The sequence below is a fragment of the Cucurbita moschata genome, unplaced genomic scaffold, assembly GCF_002738365.1.
Source record: "Cucurbita moschata cultivar Rifu unplaced genomic scaffold, Cmos_1.0 Cmo_Scf00052, whole genome shotgun sequence".
Classification (NCBI taxonomy): domain Eukaryota; kingdom Viridiplantae; phylum Streptophyta; class Magnoliopsida; order Cucurbitales; family Cucurbitaceae; genus Cucurbita; species Cucurbita moschata.
The window spans coordinates 155,014-177,102 of NW_019268568.1; the positions used below are offsets into that span (position 1 = coordinate 155,014).

Consider the following 22,089-nt stretch of genomic DNA (forward strand, 5'->3'; position numbering starts at 1 on the left):
CGTTATTTTGTATTTATTTTTATTTTCTCTAAATTTTAATACTTCGTATTTAAATAGATCATGGCTATGTTTTCTAGAGAGAATATTTTAAATGTTTCGTCATTCCTCATTTTAGTAAAGCATGAGACGCTAGTAGCGACTCTGAATATGTAGAAATTTAAGGTCGTTACAATAGAGATCTACATAGTACCTTAATAGTAGGCAAGCACGAGGGCCACTTCCTATAGATTATGATGATTATACTATATTGAATTATTAAAACCAACTCAGCTCTAATAGTGAATTGTTAGTGTCGATACTGCATATTGCATATTATTATGAATGAAAAAAATAAAAATGGGATCGAAGGTGTGTAGTCTTCATTAATGTCTACTAATCAAATCAAGATAAAATATATTACTAACAATTCCCAAAATATTAACTAATTACCAATATCTAAGATATATCCCATAAGTAATTATTATAATATATTCTCTAAATATATATATTATGAGTTGAGTATGAAATTGCATCTCAACCGACCTACTTTTGTGAGTTGATCCATATCCATGAATTTCTCTAAAACTAAATTTGTTAAATCAAATTAACTCGAATTTATTGTTAATTTAAAAGAATACATTGTTTTGCTTATTTCATAATTATATAGGCATAAATTTATTTTATAATTATTTTTTTATTATATTTCCTCCAATAATTTTTAAAATTAATTTTTATAAACTTTTCAAACATATATTTAAATATTTAAATGCGGGAAAGAAATAAATAAATACTTTACTAACTAACCATTTACTTTTATTAAAAATAAAAATTTGAATAAATTATCCTAACAAAACAAACCAACTCAAAAAATTTATTATCAACTCAATCCAATCTAATAATAATTTTTTTTGTATTGGGTTCATTATTTAACCATAAATGTTCTACCCTAGACCGATTCGATCCGAAGTCTAACCGAATTTATCGACACCACCTTGATGCATTTTGGCACAGTAAGGAAAGAGGGTACCATCGAAGCAACGCCTAACAGCCTCCTTTGATAAGAACCCATTTTCGTCCTTAGCAAGAACATACAAAGCTCCCCACTCCAACTTGCTTGCGGCCCTGCAACCAATAATGCCTCTCTACTCTTATTAAAATTCTACATAAACAAACCAAGCTTCTACTGATATTCCATCAGTTGTAAACAAAAGAAGAAGAGAGAGTACCAGCCAAAGAAATCGAAAATATCACGGTTTGCGTTGGTCATGTGCCACAGTTCTTTGAAGCTAAGCTTGTCTGCCTGAGTCACACCATATTTGCTGAATATGTTCTCTAGCTGTGCTGGAATGAACCTGCATAAACACACGTTTACTTGTAAGCTCTGCTCCATCGTTATTTATTCTCTTTTCTTAACCTTTTCTCGACTAAGGGGTTAAGAGATTGTTGTACAAATAGGGATGTCTTCTTTGTCTCCGCCCCCATTTCGGCTTTTGGAAATGGGGACGGGTGTTCGTATGACTTGATAACTCCCGATTAATTTGGACTAGCCAACCCTATGTTAGATAAACACACTCTCCACAATGGCACAATGGTATGATATTGTCCATCTTGAGAATAACTCTCATAGCTTTGCTTTGGGCTTCTCCCAAAAGGTCTCACACCAATAGAGATAATATTCCTTGATTATAAACCCCATGATCATTCCCTAAATTAGCTGACGTGGGACCGTCATCCAACACCTCCTGTCCAACAAAATACACCTCCCCTTAATCGAGACTCTTTTTCTTTTGGAGTCCTTTGTTAGACATTTGAGGATTCTATTGGCATGACTTTGATACCTTGTTAGACAAACACGATTCTCCACGATGGTATGATATTGTCACTCTGAGCATAAGTTCTCAGGGCTTTGCTTTGGGCTTCTCCAAAAGACTTCATACCAATGGAGATAGTATTCTTTGGTTATAAACTCATGATCATTCCCTAAATTAGCCGATGTAGGAATTTCATCCAACACCCTGATCATAAAAGTTGGGTTGAGTTAGATTTTTTTCGATTTTAAGTTGGGTTGAATTTTTTGAAAACGGAAAAACTCTGGGTTGGGACAACATGACAACCCAAAAATAGTGTTGCAACCTAACACAACTTAGCCTACTTTTAAGATTGTAACGAAGATTAAAATATTTGACATTTACAACCAATGTTAGTGTTAAGTTTTAACTTGTAGTAATATGTATGGTAGATAAATAGAATTTTTTTAAAAATAATTATATGCTACATCGTTTAATTTAGGGAACAACCTAACAACCCAACCCAATCCAACCCAACCTGAAAATAGAGGGTTTGGTTGGGTTGTGAACTCTATTTGGATGCTCAAATCACCAATCTAACCAATTCGAAATTTTATCTATACTCTTGCTTAAATACAAATAAATGACTAAGACTCCAAAAGAAAAGAAGTCGAGCCTCGATTAAGGGGAGGCGTACTTTGTTCGAGGGGAGGTGTTGGATGAAAGTCGTACATTGGCTAATTTAGGAAATGATCATGAATTATAATTAAGGAATACTATCTCCATTGGTATGAGGCCTTTTGGAGAAGCGCAAAGCAAAGTCACGAGAGCTTATGCTCAAAGTGGACAATATCATACTATTGTAGAGAGTCGTGTTCTATCCTTGATAATTTAAATGTATAAACAAGTCCATTTTGTTGGTTCCATTCTCATTGCACGTAGATGAAAGTTATATTGTATTTTCTCATAATATACGCATAAATTAATATAAACATATGAAATATCCTTAAAACTATCATTGTGGGATGAGAACTAATTTCAAAATTTTAAACCTAACATATATGCAAGAGTACTTAATTAGAAAAAATAATAATAATAAATAAAAAACTTCATAAAAAGAATGCAGTTTGAAAGCAGAACTCACCTTCCTTCAGTGTCATAGGTCCCTGAATCACTTCCATGCTTTGCCCTATGGATGTTTCTTACATATATTGGGAAGAAAGGAGAAGGCATCCAACTCTGAACCAACCCAAAATCAATTTAAAACATGTTTTTAATCATTCAAATCAATTTAAACGAACGATTATTACCGAGAGAGTCGCATAACTGAGAGCTCCATGAATAAAGATCATGAAGAAGAACGAGAAAATCATGTTGAATCCCATAGCTCGAAATCCTACAAAAATTACATCATTCATGTCAAGGATTGAGTCACACATTGACTAATTAAGAAAATCATCATAAATTTATTAGTAAAGAATACATCTCCATTGATACTAGGTTCACCATTGATATTAGGTTCAGGAAAAACAAAAAATAAAGTCACAAGAGCTTATATACAAAATAGACAATATCGTATCATTGTGGAGAGTCATGTCATGCCCTTAACTTATCCACGTCAATAGAATCTTCAAATATCGAACAAAAAAAGGTTGTGAGTCTCGAAAATGTAGTAAGACAGTGACTCAAGTATAAAACAAACGGTGTAATTTGTTCGAGGACTCCAAAAAAAGGAATCAAACCTTAATTAAGGGGAAGGGGAAGTTGTTTCGAGGCTCTATAAGCCTCTTGGGAGGTTCATAAGATTGTGGAGAGTCGTGATTTCTAGCAATTTATACCAATTATGTGTTTCTATCGTTGGATGTAAGTCTCATGTATGCTAATCATGAGTTTATAATCAAAGAATACTATTCCCGTTAATATGATACATGAGGCATTTTAGGAAGTTGAAAGCAAAGTCGTGAGAGCTTATAAGTATCATACCATTGTAGATAGCTTTGTTCATCTAACATTGATAAGCATACCTCGATACGTGTCCCATGGCCGGATAATGCCATCGTCGTCTTGATCGAAAAATGAAACATGCTGTTGAAGCACAGACATTCCATTGTGTTTGTGGCTCCATGTTCCATTGATGTTTTCCGAATCCGGCGCCGCCAGAGCTCTCGCTAAATCTGCAACAACAACAAAACAAAACATTACACCATGACGCCGTCTTTCTCCAGCGAGATTCAGCCGAAGAACGAACACAGGGCTGCGTGTTTTGGACTCACATGGCTTTGGTAGATTGGTATCCAGATCGCTCCGAACTTTGCGCTCCGATGTGATGGGTGACTTCTCGGCCGTGGTTGCCATGGCCTCCGCCGACGCCTCTGTTGGCATTCTTTAATTTCTGTGCTTCTTTCCCAAAAGTTTGGCGGTGAAATGATATCAAATGTGGAGTTATTGGGCTGTTTTGTTTCGACAGAGATGCCGTTGCAGACGGACGCTATGCTTGTGGTGATCCTTCCAAGTAGTGTTGTTATTTATTTATTTATTTATTTATTTATTATTATTATTTTTCCCTTAATTTTCGTATTCAAAAAATGAATTTCAAGTGCTTTTTAGATGATGCATTTAATTTATTTTATTCTAAAAGCATTTATAAGAAGATAAATTATATATACCTCATTTTATTTTATTGATAACATATATATATTTGATGTACTATTTTGCATAACTAATAAAAAATATACCATTTAGATACGTATGCGAGTCTATGAGATACCACATCGATGAGAGAAGGGAATGAGTGTTAGCGAGGATGCTAGACCCGAAGGGGAGTGGATTGTGAGATCCCACTTCGAATTGAGGGTTCCACATTGGATCGGATTGAAGAAGGGAATGATGTCAACGAGAACATTGAGAGCTGAAGTGGGTGGACATCATATGGTGTGCAAGTGAGAACGTTGGGTCTCGAAGGGAGAGTGAATTGTGAGATCCTACATTGATTGGAGAAGGGAACGAGTGTTAGCGAGGATGCTGGGCCGAAGGGAGGTGGATTGTGAGATCCCACGTCAAATTGGGGATTCCACATTGGATCGGATTAAAGAAGGGAGCGAGTGTCAGCGAGAACACTGAGGCTCGAAGTGGGTGGACATCGTATGGTGTGCAAGTGAGAACATTGGACCTCGAAAGAGGGTGGATTATGAGATCCTACATTGATTGAAGAAGAGAACGAGTGACAATGAGGACGTTGGGCTTTGAAAGGGGTGAATTGTGAGATCTCACATCAGATTGGGGGTCCCACGTCGATTAGAAAAGGGAATGAGTGAGGATGATGGGCCCCGAACAAGGGTCGATAGTGCAATCCCACATCGCTTGGGGAGGAGAACGGAACATTTTTTATAAGGGTGTGAAAACTTCTCCGTAGCAAAAAACCTCGAGTGAGGAGAAGTTGAAGGAAAAGCACAAATAGAACAATATTTGGTAACGATGAGCTTGGGCGTTACAGAGCCCATTACATTGACTTCTCGTTGAAATTAGTTGACGATCATTTAACACTCAATCCGAGTAACTTGATAACATGAAAAGACACATGCATAATCATAGACATGACATGTCAGAAACTGTCTATGATATGGTTCATAATCAAACTCTCAAACTCTTATTTAGAACATCATGTGATATACTATAACAGGCCAAATGCTCGAAGAAAGTTTTGAGCCCTACATGAAATTTAACTTGAGTTTGTCATAAATGAAGCACGAGTGCATTAAATGAAACTCTATTTTGTTGTAAACTTAGACGTGTAGGGTATAATTGTAATTTCTTCCTTCAATCTTACGTGGCATGAATCTTGTAGATCTCTTCAAATTGAATCTAATTGGACTAAAATCGCACGGAATAAAGTATCAAAGGTCAATATTATATGGAAAATTGATAACTCTAACCTCACTTTCGACAAAATCTCTCTCGTGCGCTCGGTGTTTGTGATGATTTGCTTCCTCCACGAAACGAGCAACACCTTGAGGATGCTTACCTCGTATTCTATCTTTAGTGTTAAGTTCGAACGACGAGTGAATCATCGTGAATTTTGTGACTATAAATCTTAAAATTTTTCAGATTGGAAGAACTTTCTGTCTAGTAAGTCATAAATTGAATTTTAGTGACTAAGAAGTCTTAAAATTTTAAGCGAGAACAATTTTATGTCTTAAAATCTTAAATTTAATTTTGGTGACTAATAAGTCTTAGATTTTTACTTAAGACACATCTTTGTTGAAAGAATTTCTTTTGTAATTCCTTACATAAGGATTTAGAAAATACCGGATCTCTGCCTACACAAGAAAATTGTTGATAAAACTCTAAAATGACATTTTCTTTTGATCCAATTTTTTTTTTCTCCTTATCATTCAGGAAAGACAAAAAAATTTCAGGGTAGCAAACATTCTCGAGAATTTCTCTTAGATTCGAACCCATAGCTGATGATAGAACTGGTATAGATATTTTATATTTCCTACTCACATGAGCCCATATCCTTGCTTTTCTATCAATCTCTAATTCTGATCTTTCTCCCCAATCAGATATTATGGTGTCGGTATAGACCGAAATTTCGTTATGGTCCAATTCTAACCGGTAATAGATACCAGGGCTTTGCAATATTTGACTAATCAGAATTCTGTTAGTTCATTTACTATAGAAGTTCGCAGGGAATTGATCAGAGGAATGTTTCCAATAAAAATTGTTTGTTCTTGCATATCCCTACGGGTTTTCCAAATTAATCCTACGGATACGTATAATTCAAAAGAATACGTGAGTGATTCATAGATATTTCAAATTAATCCTACGGATACGTATAATTCAAAAGAATACGTGAGTGATTCATAGATAGCATGAATTTTAAATTTTTTAAAAAAATGTAGAGTAGGATCAAGACTGATTAGACACTAAAAGGTATAGGACAATTAATAAATAAACATATATATATATATATATATATATATATATATATATGCGCGCGTGTGTGTATATATATTCCGGTTCGGTTTAAGGTTGATGAAGACTGAGTCGAACCGAACGATTTAGGGGCGATTGAATTTGGTTTGGCTGTGCTTAGTGCTTAGTGCTTAGTGCTTACTGCTTCGTTTTGGATACCATCTCTCCACTTAGAGCTCCATTGCAGGAGCTCTCTGCTTCCAGTTTCCTATCTCCCCAACTCATTTCTCACTTCTACTTCTTTGTACGTTACTTTTTCATCTCCCCCGATGGGCAAGGCGGTGATCTCCGATGACGAAGGTTTGACCTCGTCTCTGTTCTTTCAAGTTTCGCACGGATTTTTAGGGCCCTCTTTGCGTTCTTCCTCTTTTCTCACTGGTGTGTTTCTGTAGATGAGGTCGAATTGGAAGACCGGGAACCGCTTGACGGTGACGATGTTGACGGTCACAACATGAGGGACGAAGACGACGAAGACGACGAAGAAGATGGTTTGTATCTTCGTTTTGTATCAGGAATCGTTGGTTTTTGTTTTATTCAGTTTAATTTAATTTCGGTGTGTGTTTTTGGGTTTATATGGTTCGACTGGTTGTTTGTATGTCGGCTTTATTTTCTGGTTCGCTCGTGAGGAGTGTGTTGTTCCACCCTCCTTTGTTCTTCCGTTCGTTTTTAGTGGATGAGAAACTGCGACGAGTCCTTAAGTTATGGGCAGACTTCTTGAGCTGGGTTGGGGACTAAGGATGAAACTGAAGGGCATGGCATATTTGTAACTCATTAGGGTATGTGGCATATCCTATGAGTTCCGTGAGTCGGTGATTGTCAAATGTTTAGGTGTTGCATTAGCTATCATTAGGTATACTCGGCTTCAAGACATTAAGATAAAAAAACTGTTTTCGTGCATTCGAGGTCTTCCTTCCTAGTTATGGATGATTTGGGGTGCGAATAGGAACTTAATGGCAACTTTATGTCTATAAATGTTGTTTAGGAATGGTAACAGCTTAGAGATGTAGAAAATAGAGTTTTTTTTTTTTTGGTTAAATTATAAATTTAGTCTTCAGTCTCTAAACTTTGAGGTGTGTTTATTTGATCCCTAAACTTTCAAAATTACAAATTTAGTTTTTGAACTTTTGAACTTTTTAAAATTCATGTATCTACTAGATACAAGATTGAAAGTTTAGGATTCTAATGGACATAAGATTTAAAATTATATGTAATAGATCAATTAATGTATAAAAAAATTGGGTTTTTCAAGGACCAAATTTCAAGGACTTATTAGATACAAAATTGAAAGTTTAAGGACCTGTTAGATACTTTTGAAAGTTTAGGGACCAAATAGACATGAGCCACAAAGTTCATGACTAAACTTGTAGCATTTGTAACTAAAGTGAAATTGATAACCGGTCCTTTTTCTTTTGTTTGGGGAAGAGGAATCTTTTCTTAACCTAATTAGTACCTTGCGTACTTCTTAGTTGATTTTCAGGTTTATAGGGATGAATGTTTTATTCTGGGAGTTTACTATAACTAGGTGTTGCACCTTTACAATTTATGCATATGGGTGTGTTCTTAGGTTAGCTCATATTCCTTGAGCGTCTTCACTTTGTGGCTTGGCCATTGACAAGGTGCGCATGCATATGAGACTTGAGCCTTTTGATGCTACTGCTTATATTTATGGATCACCCCTTTAATGGAAAAGCTAACATTTGTTGGTTAAATGCAATTATGGAAACCTGCTAGATTTTTTAGCTTGTGAAGAATATTAGTTTTTTTTTTTTTTTTTTTTTTTTTTTTTTTTAACAATACACGGGAACGTAATTGCTTAATTGAGGAGTTCATGTCTGTTATGCTTTGAGATCGAGCTTCTTGGTATAGGGAGCTTACAGTTATTTCTTGTTTAACTCAAGCTAATTAGAGGGTCCTTAAGTAATCCTTTCTTCGGTTTTTGATTGGGAAAGGTTGTTTCATTTTGTATATATGTTTGTACTTGGTAGGATGATTATTTAATAAAATGTTTGGATCTAAAAGGAAAGCGCCGCTGTAAGACATTGGAATTAATTTGTGGTCAAATAGTCATTATTCAGCTTATCCTTTTCATATAGTCTCTGTTTGTAGCAAAAAATAATTTTAAATGTACGGTCTTTTATTTTGCTGCTGCCAGTACCTTATTTGTAATAAGCCAATTTTTTTCAGAAGAAGAACAGGATGAGTATGAAAAGGATGGTTTCATAGTTGATGATATTGAAGAAGAAGATGAAGAAGATGTAGAGGAGAGGGAAGACAGTGATGATGAAAAGCAGAGGAAGAAGAAAAGGAAGAAAAAGTGAACTTTACTCTCTGACTTGTTGTTTAATGTTATTTTATTCTTGAAATTGATATTGTCTTTCTGCCTGTTCAAATGAGTTTAGTCTGAAGTAATAGTGAAAGTAGGTCAAAGATCAGGTGCTATAATTTTTTTGGATTATTATTTGTTAATAAACACAGTGTAACACATTGGGTTGGCATATCTGTCCATCTCCCTCTTTATGTTGTTGCATATAGTGTATAGTAGGTCAAGTAGCTCTTTATGTCTAAAAGTTCTCAATAGATCTTCTATTGACCAGAGATGATTTTCACTTTCTTAGGGAGGAATATGTGCTCGATGAAGATGACTATGAACTCCTTGAGGACAACAATATTAGCATCCAACGACCAAAGGTAGTGGTACTGGATTTTGATACTGTTGCTTCATAGTATTTATTTCTGAGCATTTGTCTTCATCTTTTTCAGGGCAGCAAAAAGTTTAAGAGGCTTAAAAAAGCTCGAAGGGACAATGTGGAGCCTTCTGGGTTTTCGGACGATGAGGATTTTATAGAAAGCAGCAGAGGTGGACGAACGGCTGAGGAAAAACTTAAACGTAGCTTGTTTGGTGATGATGAAGGTATACATTTGAATTCATTTTTTCTTACTGCCACATTTCTAACTGAAGTACCAAGCTACTTTCTCAAATAGTCATCTTTCTTATTACTTTTTGAAACATTATGGTGTAATTATTTGAAGCTCCACTTGAGGATATTGCGGAAGAGTTGGAACAACCTGAAGAGGAAGAAGATGTCGACATTGGAGATGAGGATGAAATGGCTGATTTCATTGTAGATGAAGAAGTTGATGAAGATGGGGCTCCCTTAAGGTTTTTTTCTTCATATATTTTGGAGCCTCAGACCACTTCTTCTAGTGTTTTTATCTATTTTATCACCATTAATCATCTTTTTGTACATATAAAATCTCAATTTATTAACTGTTCGGTCTAGGAGGAGGAAGTTGAAGAAAAAAAAATCCAGGCAAGCACCCGGTGTTTCATCAACTGCTTTGCAGGAGGCACATGAAATTTTTGGCGATGTCGATGAGCTCCTTCAGCTTCGCAAGAGAGAATTGGATACTCATGAGTGGCGTGAGAATAGATTAGAAGATGAATTTGAACCGATTGTAATTTCTGAGAAGTATATGACAGAAAAAGATGACCAGATAAGGGAGATTGATATGCCCGAAAGAATGCAGGTTTCTTTTTATTTCTTATATAACTTCATATTGTATATGCATTCTTCGTGGGTTTTCATTTCATTTCCTTTCTTATAGATTTCAGAAGAAAGTACCGGGTCTCCTCCTATGGATGAGATGAGTCTGGACGATGAAGCCTCATGGATACATGGTCATATTGCAAATGGAATGAACTCTTTGTTTGGCAATGCCAGTGGGCAAGACCTATCTGTAACAAAGGATGATATTCTGCAGTTTCTGGATCTTGTACATGTCCAAAAATTAGATGTTAGTATTCTGTTATCTTTCTTTCTTCTCATTATGCTCATCTTTACTTGTTCGTTCTAATTCTTTTCTATTTTGTTCTTTCTTTTAGATACCATTCATTGCCATGTATAGGAAGGAGGAGATTCTAAGCTTGTTAAAAGATACAGAACATGACGCTGGTAATGATCAGGATAAAAATGATAAAACACCAACTTTAAAGTGGCATAAGGTGAGTCAGAGTGTAATTGGAAGTAGTGTTTTGCTTGTATGGATTGGAAAATTAAGATGCAATGTGCATTTACTTTTCATTTTAGGTACTTTGGGCAATTCAAGACTTGGACAAAAAGTGGCTGCTTCTTCAAAAGAGAAAAAAGGCTCTTCACTTATATTATAGAAAGCGATTTGAGGAAGAGTTACGCAGGGATGATGATGTAACTAGACAATCATTGAATAGCCAGCTTTTTGAGTCAGTCAAGAAATCTCTAGAGGCAGCTGAATCAGAGAGAGAGGTAGATGATGTTGACTCAAAGTTTAATTTGCATTTTCCTCCAGGTGAAGTTGGTGTTGATGAAGGACAGTTCAAAAGGCCTAAGAGGAAATCACTGTATAGTATATGTAGTAAGGCTGGTTTATGGGAGGTTGCAGGAAAATTTGGTTATAGCTCTGAGCAATTCGGGTTGCAACTGTCCTTAGAAAAGATGGTTAGTGGTCTTTGATATGATTTTGTTTCTAATCTTGGATATGCTAATGACATCTGTTCAATTCTTTGTAGAGAAATGATGAGTTGGAGGATCCAAAGGAAACTCCTGAAGAGATGGCATCAAACTTTACCTGTGCGATGTTTGAGTCTCCTCAAGCTGTACTCAAGGGAGCAAGACATATGGTATTATAATTTTGTTTCCTTAGATTTAATTATTGAATGCTGCATAGTGTTATTCATGGTCTTTTCTGTCTCTTCATGTGATTTCAGGCAGCTATTGAGATTAGTTGTGAACCTTGTGTAAGGAAGCATGTCAGGAGCTACTTTATGGACTATGCTGTGATATCCACAAATCCTACGTCAGATGGAAATGCTGCAATAGATTCGTTTCATCAATTTTCAGTTGTTAAGTGGCTCCGTGAAAAGCCATTAAGTAGATTTGAGGATGCACAGTGGCTTCTTATTCAGAAGGCTGAAGAAGAAAAACTTCTGAATGTCACTCTCAAGCTACCTGAAAAGCATTTAAACAAGTTGATAAATGATTTTAATGAATATTATCTCAGTGATGGTGTTAGCAAATCTGCTCAGCTTTGGAATGAGCAGAGAAAGTTAATATTGCAGGATGCACTTTCTGGTTTTCTTCTGCCCTCAATGGAGAAAGAAGCAAGATCCGTGATGACTAGTAAAGCAAAGAAGTGGTTACTTACGGAATATGGGAAGAATTTATGGAATAAAATATCTGTTGGTCCATATCAGCACAAAGAAAATGATATTAGTTCTGATGAAGAAGCTGCCCCAAGGGTAATGGCATGCTGTTGGGGTCCTGGAAAGCCAGCTACCACCTTTGTGATGTTAGACTCAGCAGGTGAGGTGCTTGATGTTCTTTATACTGGATCTCTCACCCTACGTTCTCAGAATGTGAATGACCAACAAAGGAAGAAAAATGATCAAGAGCGAGTTTTGAAGTTCATGACAGATCATCAACCACATGTTGTTGTTTTAGGAGCTGTTAATTTATCTTGTACCCGATTGAAAGATGATATCTACGAGGTTAGTGCTCCTATAACTAGTGGTGCTGATCATTAAATTCTATAATGAGATTATAGTATTCCCTCCATCTGAACTTGCTTTCATGTTCTTTCATTTCTACTATTTGGTTCCTATCAGTTCTGCTATAAGAGTCTTATGTTACATTATGGTTGATGATAATTTAGAAGTTTTTAGGAATATTCGTATCATCTTACAATTTATTTATATTGATTAGTGTTTTAAAGGTGCCTTGAGGTGCTAGGTGTCACAATCGCACTCTTTCGAGACTCACGAAGCAATTACGACACTTACTCTCATCCTCAAGTAACTCAATCAATTAAAACTTGGGTCGCTGGTGGCACAAATGGCCTATGATTTAGCCTTTGCCCCATTCTTGAAAAATGATTTTAGAAAAGAGGGTGAGAAGAAAGCTTTGGAAAACATTTTGAAAGCAATTTGTGGAAGCAAATGTTATAAGCTAGCAGGCAATAAAGGACAACAAAAATGAGGTATATAACCTGGGTTGGAAGATTTGACAACTAGTATGACTGTGAACAATACGCTTTGAACAAGTATGACCGTGAAATCCTCCTCCACTTAATTGGTTGATGTTTCTATTAACTGACTCTCCTTGAATTCAGCAATGTGGAGCATCTGACTTTAGGTTTTCAATGCATTCCCAAGTGATATTTGTATCCAGGTTTTCAATGCATTCCCAAGTGATATTTGTATCCATTCCTTTTACAGTACTAGGACTTCATGCACATCTCTTTTCAGCTTGACTACTTGTCTCGTTCTCTAAGCTAGGATCTCTACCACTTCTTTTTGACAATATTCTTCAGCATGATTGGTGGTTGGGTAATCTCATTGTGCCTGATGTCCTTTAGATTGAGATAGTAGGGTTTCAAGTTACTCACCTATTTAATGGAGTGAATCGTCATCCGTGAAGACAATTGATTCTTGTATGTACGATTTCTCAACCTTCTAAATGACTTCAATTGTTCCTTCGTATTCTCGCAACAATCACTGATTCTTGTTGCTTTGGATTCAAAACTATTATGTTGTCAGCTTATCAAAACTTTGTCTTTGGCTTTGAATTTTAGTGGCTTGTGTTTCAAATTGGCCTATATCTTCATCCGTTTAGATGATTTCTCTAAGTAAGCACGAACTATTTTAAGGGTTTGTCTCCACTTGGTGAAGTCTACGCCTAGAGGCTCTTTCCAGCATATTGGTGGTCAATGACATGAGCCTTTGCAGGCCTAATAAACCCGACATTCAACAACTCATCTAGCTGTTTTCAAAGTTCTACTAGCAGTATACACATTTTTAGCAGGTGGTCTTCCCCGTGGTTGTAACTCAATTTCGTGATTGACTCTACATGAGGATAAAATTTTTGACAGACTTTCTAGCGTTACATCGTAGTGTTTTCCTAAGAATTGCTGGATCTGTATACAAATTGGTTCGCACGAGCCTTCATCTTCAATCATGGGAATGACCATAAAAGTGGGTTTGTCGTGGGTGAGACCCCATTTCAATTGTAGTGCCAATTTTTTCTTCACCCCTTTCAGTTGACCGTAGAAACAATGCAAGTAAACCTCTAAACACTGGTTGACCGGCTTTATTTGGCCATGCGTTTGAGGATGGTAGATTGTACTTCTCTTTAACGAAATGCACAGTGTAGGAGAACCACCTCTTTGACAAATGCTTGAGCTATCATTTTTGCTGAAAATCGATGGATTATTGCCATGAAGTAGGTATATTTTAGCATTGAAAGACTGAGATTTCGGCAAACCATCTAAGATTACTTGGAAATCTTCCCACACTCGCTCAAAGATTGACAAAGGTTGCAACAAACTAGATGGAGATGACGCCTGTACCATTTTACCTCCTTGGACCATTGCTTGTAAGTTCTTAAAAATCATGGGGTCTTCCCCATCATTTTGTCACAAGTGGTTAAAAGTATGGTTGGCCACAAATTAGATCCTTTGGATAACACTAGACACCCTTTGTACATGAAAGTATCTTGCTGGAGGGAATACTTAGGGACTGCATGCGAGTCTTCCTTCAAGTCCTCAAAGTCTTCATTAGTTGGTCATTGTGTTCCACTTCTTCCTTAACCACCTATATGTCAATCAATCAATGCAGGGACAATAATAGGTGCCAGATAAGTGGTAGGTGGCATACGTGGGGGAGCATCTGCCACATTTTTTGAATTTCAAAGTTATATCCTAGTAGTTTGGTCACCCTCTCTTGAAATTTGAGTTGAGCCTCCTTTTGTTTGAGGAAATAATGTAACGCATGTTCGTTAGTACACACGAAAAAATGGTGTCCAAGCAGATCATGCCTCAATTTTTGGACCTTGATTACAATAGTCACTTTTGACTGAATTAAGCAATTGGTCTATCATTTTGAGACATGATTGCACTTGCCCCTTTTCTAGATGTGTCTGCTTCAACCACAAATAGTTTATTGGAGTCGGGCAATGCTAGAATTGGAAGGGTCACCAAGGCGTGTTTTCGGCGTTCAAACGCTTCAGTAGCTTTTCCATCCTAACGAATGCCCCTTTATGCAACAAATCAGACGACACAGCAAACTTGATTCATCAAGGTTTGACATCACAGCAAACTCATAATGCCCCTTGTGTGTTTGGAACGATGTCTTTGGAATATCCTCCTCACGAATATGAATTTGATGACATCTCAAATGCAAGTCTAGTTTTGAAAAGACGTAGGCTTTGTGCGTCTCATCCAATAGTTCATTTTTTTTTTCTCATTTTCTCATAAGTGACGGGTCTCCACTCAACATGACCCTAGTCTCGCCCACTTAAACCAACATACTCAATTTTTTTTCCAATAAATCACCATCACTTCTTGTTTTCTTTACCTATGCATCACTAGCACCACATCTAAACCTCCTAACTTTAGAGGAAGGAAATCGTCCACTATTGTCAACTATGACAAGCATAGCACCCCGAGCTCATGTTCGTCTATTTTCCCTTTTATCTTCATTGTGCCACGATTCATCAACCTAACTACTAAATTCAACAATAATTTGACAACTTGCCTCACCTTCATCGTCTGGGCAGAAATCGTTTCTTCCATCTCCATATCCTTGATTTCTTCACACTATTTCCTTGCTATGGACTAAAAGCACCCTCAATTCTTTATTCTTACATCAATGGCTAATGAAAAAAATTTCATCACGACCGAAACATAATCCTTTCTCTTTCTTAGCTTGAAACTCTGCATTTGTGATTCATTTAATAGGACCATCCTTACACATAGGTAGAATCCTCTCCATCATAGTTACTACTTGTGTTGGGGCAGCTCAAAATATTTGACAGCGGGTTGAAATGCAGCCACAGTGGTAGGTTTATTGGGTCTAGGAGACAACTACCTGCTTTAGCTTGGTCCTTTGGCCATAGGGCCGCCTTAATACTTCTTTATGTGCCTATTGGCACAAAACTCATCAGCTCAACTTGAAACATTGGATCAAGCCCATTATTTAGATGACTTCGTAGTGGTTGAATAATAATAATAGCTCTTCTCAAGGCTTTACTAAGGATCTGCATTTCAGCTTATAATGACCGGGTTGCATTCCTTTGTTTGTTCCTATTTTCTCCATTAAGTTGTTTTAATGTACAGCATTCCAGATGGTTTATGTCATGTTATTCATTTCAGATAGTATAACAATTCGGATGGTGTATATCATGTCATTCATTTGCTATTTTATTCTTTGATCAGATCATCTTTAAGATGGTGGAGGAGAATCCTAGAGATGTTGGACATGAGATGGATGGATTAAGCATTGTATACGGTGATGAGTCCCTTCCTCGTCTGTATGAAAATTCTAGGATTTCCTCTGACCAATTGCAAGGGCAATCAGGTACTTGAACACTTGACCTTTTTCGTATGTATGACTTCTTTTTGCTTTTAAACTCCTATTTTATTGTGAATAATTTTATAAATTTCTTTTCTTATTAGGCATTGTGAAACGTGCTGTTGCTCTTGGACGTTATCTGCAAAATCCTTTGGCTATGGTTGCGACACTTTGTGGTCCAGGAAGGGAGATCTTATCTTGGAAACTAAATCCTTTCGAGAATTTTCTGACCCCAGATGAAAAGTATGGGATGGTTGAACAAGTTATGGTGGATGTGACCAACCAGGTTGGCCTGGACACTAATTTGGCTATAAGCCATGAATGGTTGTTCAGCCCATTGCAATTCATAGCTGGCCTTGGACCTAGGAAGGCAGCTTCTTTGCAGAGATCTTTGGTGAGGGCAGGATCAATTTTCACACGGAAGGACTTTGTTACAGTACATGGTCTTGGTAAAAAGGTATTTGTTAATGCAGTTGGGTTCTTGCGTGTTAGGCGGAGTGGGTTGGCTGCGAGCAGCAGCCAATTTATAGATTTATTGGATGATACGAGAATTCATCCAGAATCTTATGCCCTGGCGCAAGAATTAGCGAAAGATGTTTTTGATGAAGATATTAAAGGTGATGCTAATGATGATGAGGATGCAGAGATGGCCATAGAGCATGTCAGAGACCGACCTCATTTACTGAGAACTCTTGATGTTGATGAATATGCCAAGAGCAAAAAATGGGAAGATAAAAGAGAAACTTTTCTCGACATAAAAAGAGAACTGTTGCAGGGTTTTCAGGATTGGCGTAAGCAATATGAAGAGCCCAATCAGGATGAAGAGTTTTACATGATATCTGGTGAAACAGAGGATACACTTGCAGAAGGGAGAATTGTGCAGGCCACTGTCCGCAAGGTACTAGGTCAAAAAGCAATTTGTGGACTTGAATCAGGATTGACTGGGATGCTTATGAAAGAAGATTATGCCGATGGTTCTAGAGAGATTTCTGATTTATCCGAAAGGTTGCATGAGGGGGATATTGTTACTTGCAAGATCAAATCAATTCAGAAGAATAGGTATCAGGTTTTCCTTGTTTGCAAGGAGAGTGAGATGAGAAGTAATCGGCACCAGATTACTCGAAATCTTGATCCCTACTATCATGAAGATCGAAGCAGGCTACAGAGTGAGCAAGAAAAGTCTCAGAAAGAGAAGGAACTGGCGAAAAAGCATTTCAAGCCAAGAATGATTGTACACCCTCGATTCCAGAATATAACAGCAGATGAAGCAATGGAGGTCTGTTTTCCTCTGAAAAACTTTTTCTTATTTTAAATTTTAGGTTAAACAAAGTTAGGAAATCAGGGTGTCACAATTAGTGATGATAAAATTGTTTAGGTGGTATATGCTTTACTATTTAGTCACCTTACAAGTCTTTAGAAAAACAATAAAGAGCACCTTTCATTGAGCAAAATGAAGGTGGAATGCTCAATATTAATGCAAAGGCAAACGACAATTTGAGCTTGGAGGCAGAGGGGAGACATTATGGGCCAACTACAAGAAGCAAAACTTCGTAAACTCGACAAGTCGCAAAGAATCTGAATAGTTGGTGACTACAATGAAAAGTGAAGATTATTCTCAAAAGGACTCATTTGTATGAGAAATTAAACTTTATTAAGATAAATGATAGAACAAAAGGGAATTACATTAAAAGGAAGAAACCCAGATAAAATGGGACCTCTAAGACATTGTATCGAGCCATGTACCACACCTCCTTTTCTTTTGAAGAGCCCGCAAACTAAAGTTGTGCAAAGTGGAAGGGCAAAAGCGAACTTAAAAAATAAAGGAGACAAGGCAGGTTGTCATGCAACCAAGGATCTTGCAAGCACATGCTTGGGATCCATTGCCTAGGGAAAGCTTCACAACCATGGAAAATTAAGGGAAATCTGACGAGAGTGACACTTGTGTGGACCTACTAGTCAGATGTATATCACATTCACTTACTACAATCTTATATCACAAAGCACATACTTAAGAGGGGGCCATAGCCATTTAGCATCTTGCCATTTTGCTTGCGTTTAATGATGAGATTGCTAAATGGCTATAAGTCTTAAGTCACACATGAACACACGTTGGGTTTTGTTAAGATTAAGGAAAAAAATCCTCCCTCCTTGAACTAGAGAAAATGTGTAAGATGAGCTCTCCCCTTAGTCACATGAAAGAAAAGACTTAACAAAATTCCTACCATATCCATATACTCGAACATACTAAGAATATCAATGATCACAAGAAACAGGGATTAGGTGTTACCCTGCTCGGATCCCCTAACTTTTTTTCTTTTTCTGTTAATCAGAATCAATAACCATTCATTGCTGTGATGAAATGGAATACAAAAGAAGTCCTTTTGGATGATAATGATTACAAAAAACTCCATTGGTTCGCAAGGGTGGTAAGACTAAAATTACAAAAAAGGGGAAGCAATTTGCTCCACGTAATAGCTAAATGCCTAAAAGAGAAATAAGATCAATAAACTAGCCGAAGTCATGATCCTTGTCTTAGACTAAATCTAAATAATAAATAAAATAGGGAGGTCGACTACTTCTCTTATTTTACTGGACTACATAAATATCCTTCGACACTCCCTTCAAGTTGAGTAATAGATATCATTCTTTTTCAGCTTGGATACTAACTCATGAATTACACAAATATCTCCTAACTTAAGGCTAATCCTTCGACAGTTTGCATGTTTAAAAATGATTGATTAGTTTTTTCGTGAATGGTACTTTTTGTTCACTTAATTCTCTTATTGGATCTTTTCTAACACTCTTTTCTTTATGGCAGCTCTTGTCTGACAAGGATCCTGGTGAAAGTATTGTCCGACCTAGTTCTCGTGGACCTTCTTTTTTGACTTTGACACTTAAAATTTACGATGGGGTATATGCTCACAAAGATATAGTTGAAGGTGGAAAGGAGCATAAAGACATCACTAGCTTATTGCGTATTGGGAAGACCTTGAAAATAGGGGATGACACTTTTGAGGACCTGGACGAGGTTAGTCTTGTGTTCCAGTATCCATAGATAGAGGTCTTCAATGTGATTCATGTCATAAGTTGTAGTAGTTTTTATTTACATCTTAGGATCCGTTGATTTCTAGGCTTCTGCATTTGAGCATCAGATAATGGTTTTTAAATTAATTCTTGGTACCCTGTTCTCTGTGTTGATATTTTCCCCCAGAAATTCCTGACAAAATTTATCGAATAACTATCATATGATTAACAAACTTCCTCAGAACTGTATGTCTTGGTTGTTTGTTGAATTTGGCGCCTCTATTGAATATCTCTTGTTTGCCGCCCCCAAAAAAAAAAATGCAGGTGATGGATCGCTATGTTGATCCTTTAGTTGCTCACTTAAAGGCAATGCTAAGTTATCGCAAGTTCAGGAGGGGCACAAAAGCAGAAGTTGATGAACTTATGAAGATTGAGAAGTCAGAGTATCCAATGAGAATAGTTTATGGCTTTGGAATATCTCATGAACATCCGGGTACATTCATTTTGACATACATACGAAGCACAAATCCACACCACGAGTATATTGGTCTCTATCCAAAGGGGTTTAAATTTAGGAAAAGAATGTTTGAAGATATTGATAGGCTTGTGGCCTATTTTCAAAGGCACATCGATGATCCCCAGCATGATTCAGCACCATCAATTAGATCAGTTGCTGCTATGGTACCAATGCGGAGCCCTGCAACTGGTGGCTCTTCAGCAGCATCTGCAGGTAGCCCTTGGGGTGGTTCATCACATGATGGTAGCTGGAGAAGCCAGTCATATGATAGGGATCGTTCTTCTACTCCTGGGTCTAGAACAGGTGAGGTCTACAAGATGTTGCATTCTTTTTTCTTTTCTTTTTCTCTTGAAAAGTGCATTTAAATTACATATGCTCTTGGGATGTTCAGGTTGAATAATGTTATTTCTTTTCCTAAACCACTGGAGCTCCTTTTCTGGGGCTTAGTCAGGCTGTTTTCCTCTTTTTGGTGCTCTTTAAAGAGTTTTTGTTACTATGATTTGTTGTGTATCCATACCAATTACTTTTTTTTGGGTAATCTTCTTGGCTTGGTGGGAAAAATCCTCTCTTATATATAGTTGTTTGTTTCCTTAACTAAAATAAAAAAGAAAAATACAACAGCTAGAGCTTCTTTGAAGTTGTTTGGTTCAGTTTACTGAACACATTCAAAATACCATTAACGAGTTACAATGTTATAGATTTAAATGGCTTTAAGCTTTTTCACTTTTTATGAGAAAACCTTGATTACATAACATTAATTTTGACCATGAATATGTTTTTTCCTGCTTTTATTATGCCATCATCGATTTTATGTATTTTGATACTGTGTTAAGTATCTGATCTTTATGTAGTAAGATTGACTCATCTAATGGTCTAAACCTTCATTGGGTTTGTGCGTGCATCTTTCTGGTGTTGGGGGAAGTGAGAGGGGGTGCTTCTGAGGTTCGTGATTGATGTTTTTTTTTTCCTTAAAGTTTGCTCCTGTAAGAGTGCTTCCTTTTTGGCATTTTCACCTTTCGACCCTTCTTTGTATGTTCTATATACATTTGTAAGTGGTGTACCATTGAAAGTTAGCAATTTTGTGAATATTTTTTCTTATTCTTGATTGGTTTGGCTATGATTTTTACTCCAGTCGCAGATTGCTCTTTTTCGGTTGTTTTCCCGCTTTCTTTTTGGCGTGGTTTTGGGTGCTGGTAGAGAATTCATGCCATTTTATTGTATTTATTCTTCTCATATTTCATTTTACCCTCCATCTTTATATTCTGCTTGCAGGGAGAAATGACAACAGAAATTCCAGTGGTCGTGATGGACATCCAAGTGGTCTGCCTAGACCATACGGTGGACGTGGGCGTGGTCGAGGCTCATACAATAATAATAGAGGGAATAATGAGAGACCAGATTCTAGTTATGATGGCTCCAGATGGGATTCATCTTCAAAGGATGGGGATGATGGATTAAGCAACTTCCCAGGAGCTAAAACTCAAAATTCACCTGGAAAAGAAGCCTTTCCTGGTGGCTGGAGCGCTGGTGGGAGCAGCGGGGGTGGTGGTGGTAATGGATGGAGCGACAGTAAAGGCGGTGGCGGTGGAGGTTGGGGTGGGACTGGTGCGAGTTCGGTAGGTAACAGTGGGGGGTGGGGTTCATAACTCTAAACCTTTTTCTCTCAACTAGCTTCCATTTGAAGGTCTACTAGGTGATCAGTAATTCTTACCCCGATCTTATTACACCGCAGCTTATGATCTTTAGATAGTAATATAGTCAGAAATAGGTGAACCCTTCCCCCTCTCCTGATGTCTTCTGCCTTTAACTCTTTCACAGTGACAAAAATAACTCATCATATTCATTCAGGTGGTTGGGGAGGGAGGGGGGAAATGGGTGGGGTGGAATTCACCTTATATAGGAAAAGAAAAGGTTTTGAGGGCTGTATTTATAAGCCTCTTTTGTCCTAAAAGCTCGCTCTCGGTCGAACCGATTGCTTGATGTGAATACTTGAGCACAAAAATCTACCATTGCTGTATGTCGACATCTTCTTACTGCTAACTTAGTTCCATCAGTCTCAAGTGTTCATTTTTTTTCTTTTTTTTACGTTTTGGCTTGGTTGGTCGATTTTTGTTTTTGAAATTTACCTTTTTTTTCTTTGGGAAGATGTAAGTTACCTAGCTAGTTGTTTGGGCTAGACAAGACTTTGTAGTCGCACAATATAATATTCTGGGAGTTCTGGATCTTTTTTGGTTCAGTGTAAATATTTTATTATCCAGTTCCAGTAGTTTATAGTATTTACTTATTCACTCCCTAATTTTAAATTGAAATTTGATAAAATTTGCAAACTACGGTTTAAACGATTATTTAGGAAATTTGTATTTATTTGGTTTTCAAACTTCTAAAAATAAAAATTAAGTTCTCAAGCTTTTGAACGGATTTATTAA

At 36.9% G+C, this 22,089-nt stretch overlaps 2 protein-coding genes across 2 annotated transcripts; one reads left to right on the forward strand and one right to left on the reverse strand.

The window, feature by feature from the left end:
- Window positions 1–831: 831 nt before the first annotated feature.
- LOC111436222 (probable peroxygenase 3) lies at window positions 832–4,248 on the reverse strand. The gene is made up of 6 exons (XM_023073954.1): window positions 4,040–4,248; window positions 3,791–3,940; window positions 3,077–3,162; window positions 2,911–3,005; window positions 1,206–1,331; window positions 832–1,101 (listed from the first exon to the last, which is right to left on the reverse strand). Exons 1-6 carry the CDS (start codon window positions 4,146–4,148, stop codon window positions 948–950), a joined length of 720 nt encoding a protein of 239 aa, XP_022929722.1. The 5' UTR covers window positions 4,149–4,248; the 3' UTR covers window positions 832–947.
- Window positions 4,249–6,849: 2,601 nt separating this feature from the next.
- LOC111436171 (transcription elongation factor SPT6 homolog) lies at window positions 6,850–21,920 on the forward strand. Its single transcript, XM_023073882.1, has 17 exons — window positions 6,850–7,040; window positions 7,133–7,228; window positions 8,925–9,054; window positions 9,356–9,428; window positions 9,501–9,651; window positions 9,771–9,900; window positions 10,022–10,268; window positions 10,347–10,535; window positions 10,624–10,743; window positions 10,829–11,215; window positions 11,287–11,397; window positions 11,485–12,264; window positions 15,987–16,128; window positions 16,227–17,398; window positions 18,941–19,150; window positions 19,471–19,966; window positions 20,936–21,920. Exons 1-17 carry the CDS (start codon window positions 7,010–7,012, stop codon window positions 21,307–21,309), a joined length of 4,839 nt encoding a protein of 1,612 aa, XP_022929650.1. The 5' UTR covers window positions 6,850–7,009; the 3' UTR covers window positions 21,310–21,920.
- Window positions 21,921–22,089: the final 169 nt, after the last annotated feature.

Bases quoted from the DNA above. Each gene is read 5' to 3' on its own strand.
- LOC111436222 (XM_023073954.1), bottom strand. From the start codon at position 4,148: ATGCCAACAGAGGCGTCGGCGGAGGCCATGGCAACCACGGCCGAGAAG. The intron at 3,163-3,790 runs GTATGCTTATCA...TAATTTTTGTAG, and splicing joins GCCATGGGACACGTATCGAG to GATTTCGAGCTATGGGATTC. The intron at 1,102-1,205 runs GTACTCTCTCTT...TATTGGTTGCAG, and splicing joins ATTTTCGATTTCTTTGGCTG to GGCCGCAAGCAAGTTGGAGT.
- LOC111436171 (XM_023073882.1), top strand. From the start codon at position 7,010: ATGGGCAAGGCGGTGATCTCCGATGACGAAG. The intron at 9,652-9,770 runs GTATACATTTGA...AATTATTTGAAG, and splicing joins CTTGTTTGGTGATGATGAAG to CTCCACTTGAGGATATTGCG. The intron at 9,901-10,021 runs GTTTTTTTCTTC...TGTTCGGTCTAG, and splicing joins GAAGATGGGGCTCCCTTAAG to GAGGAGGAAGTTGAAGAAAA.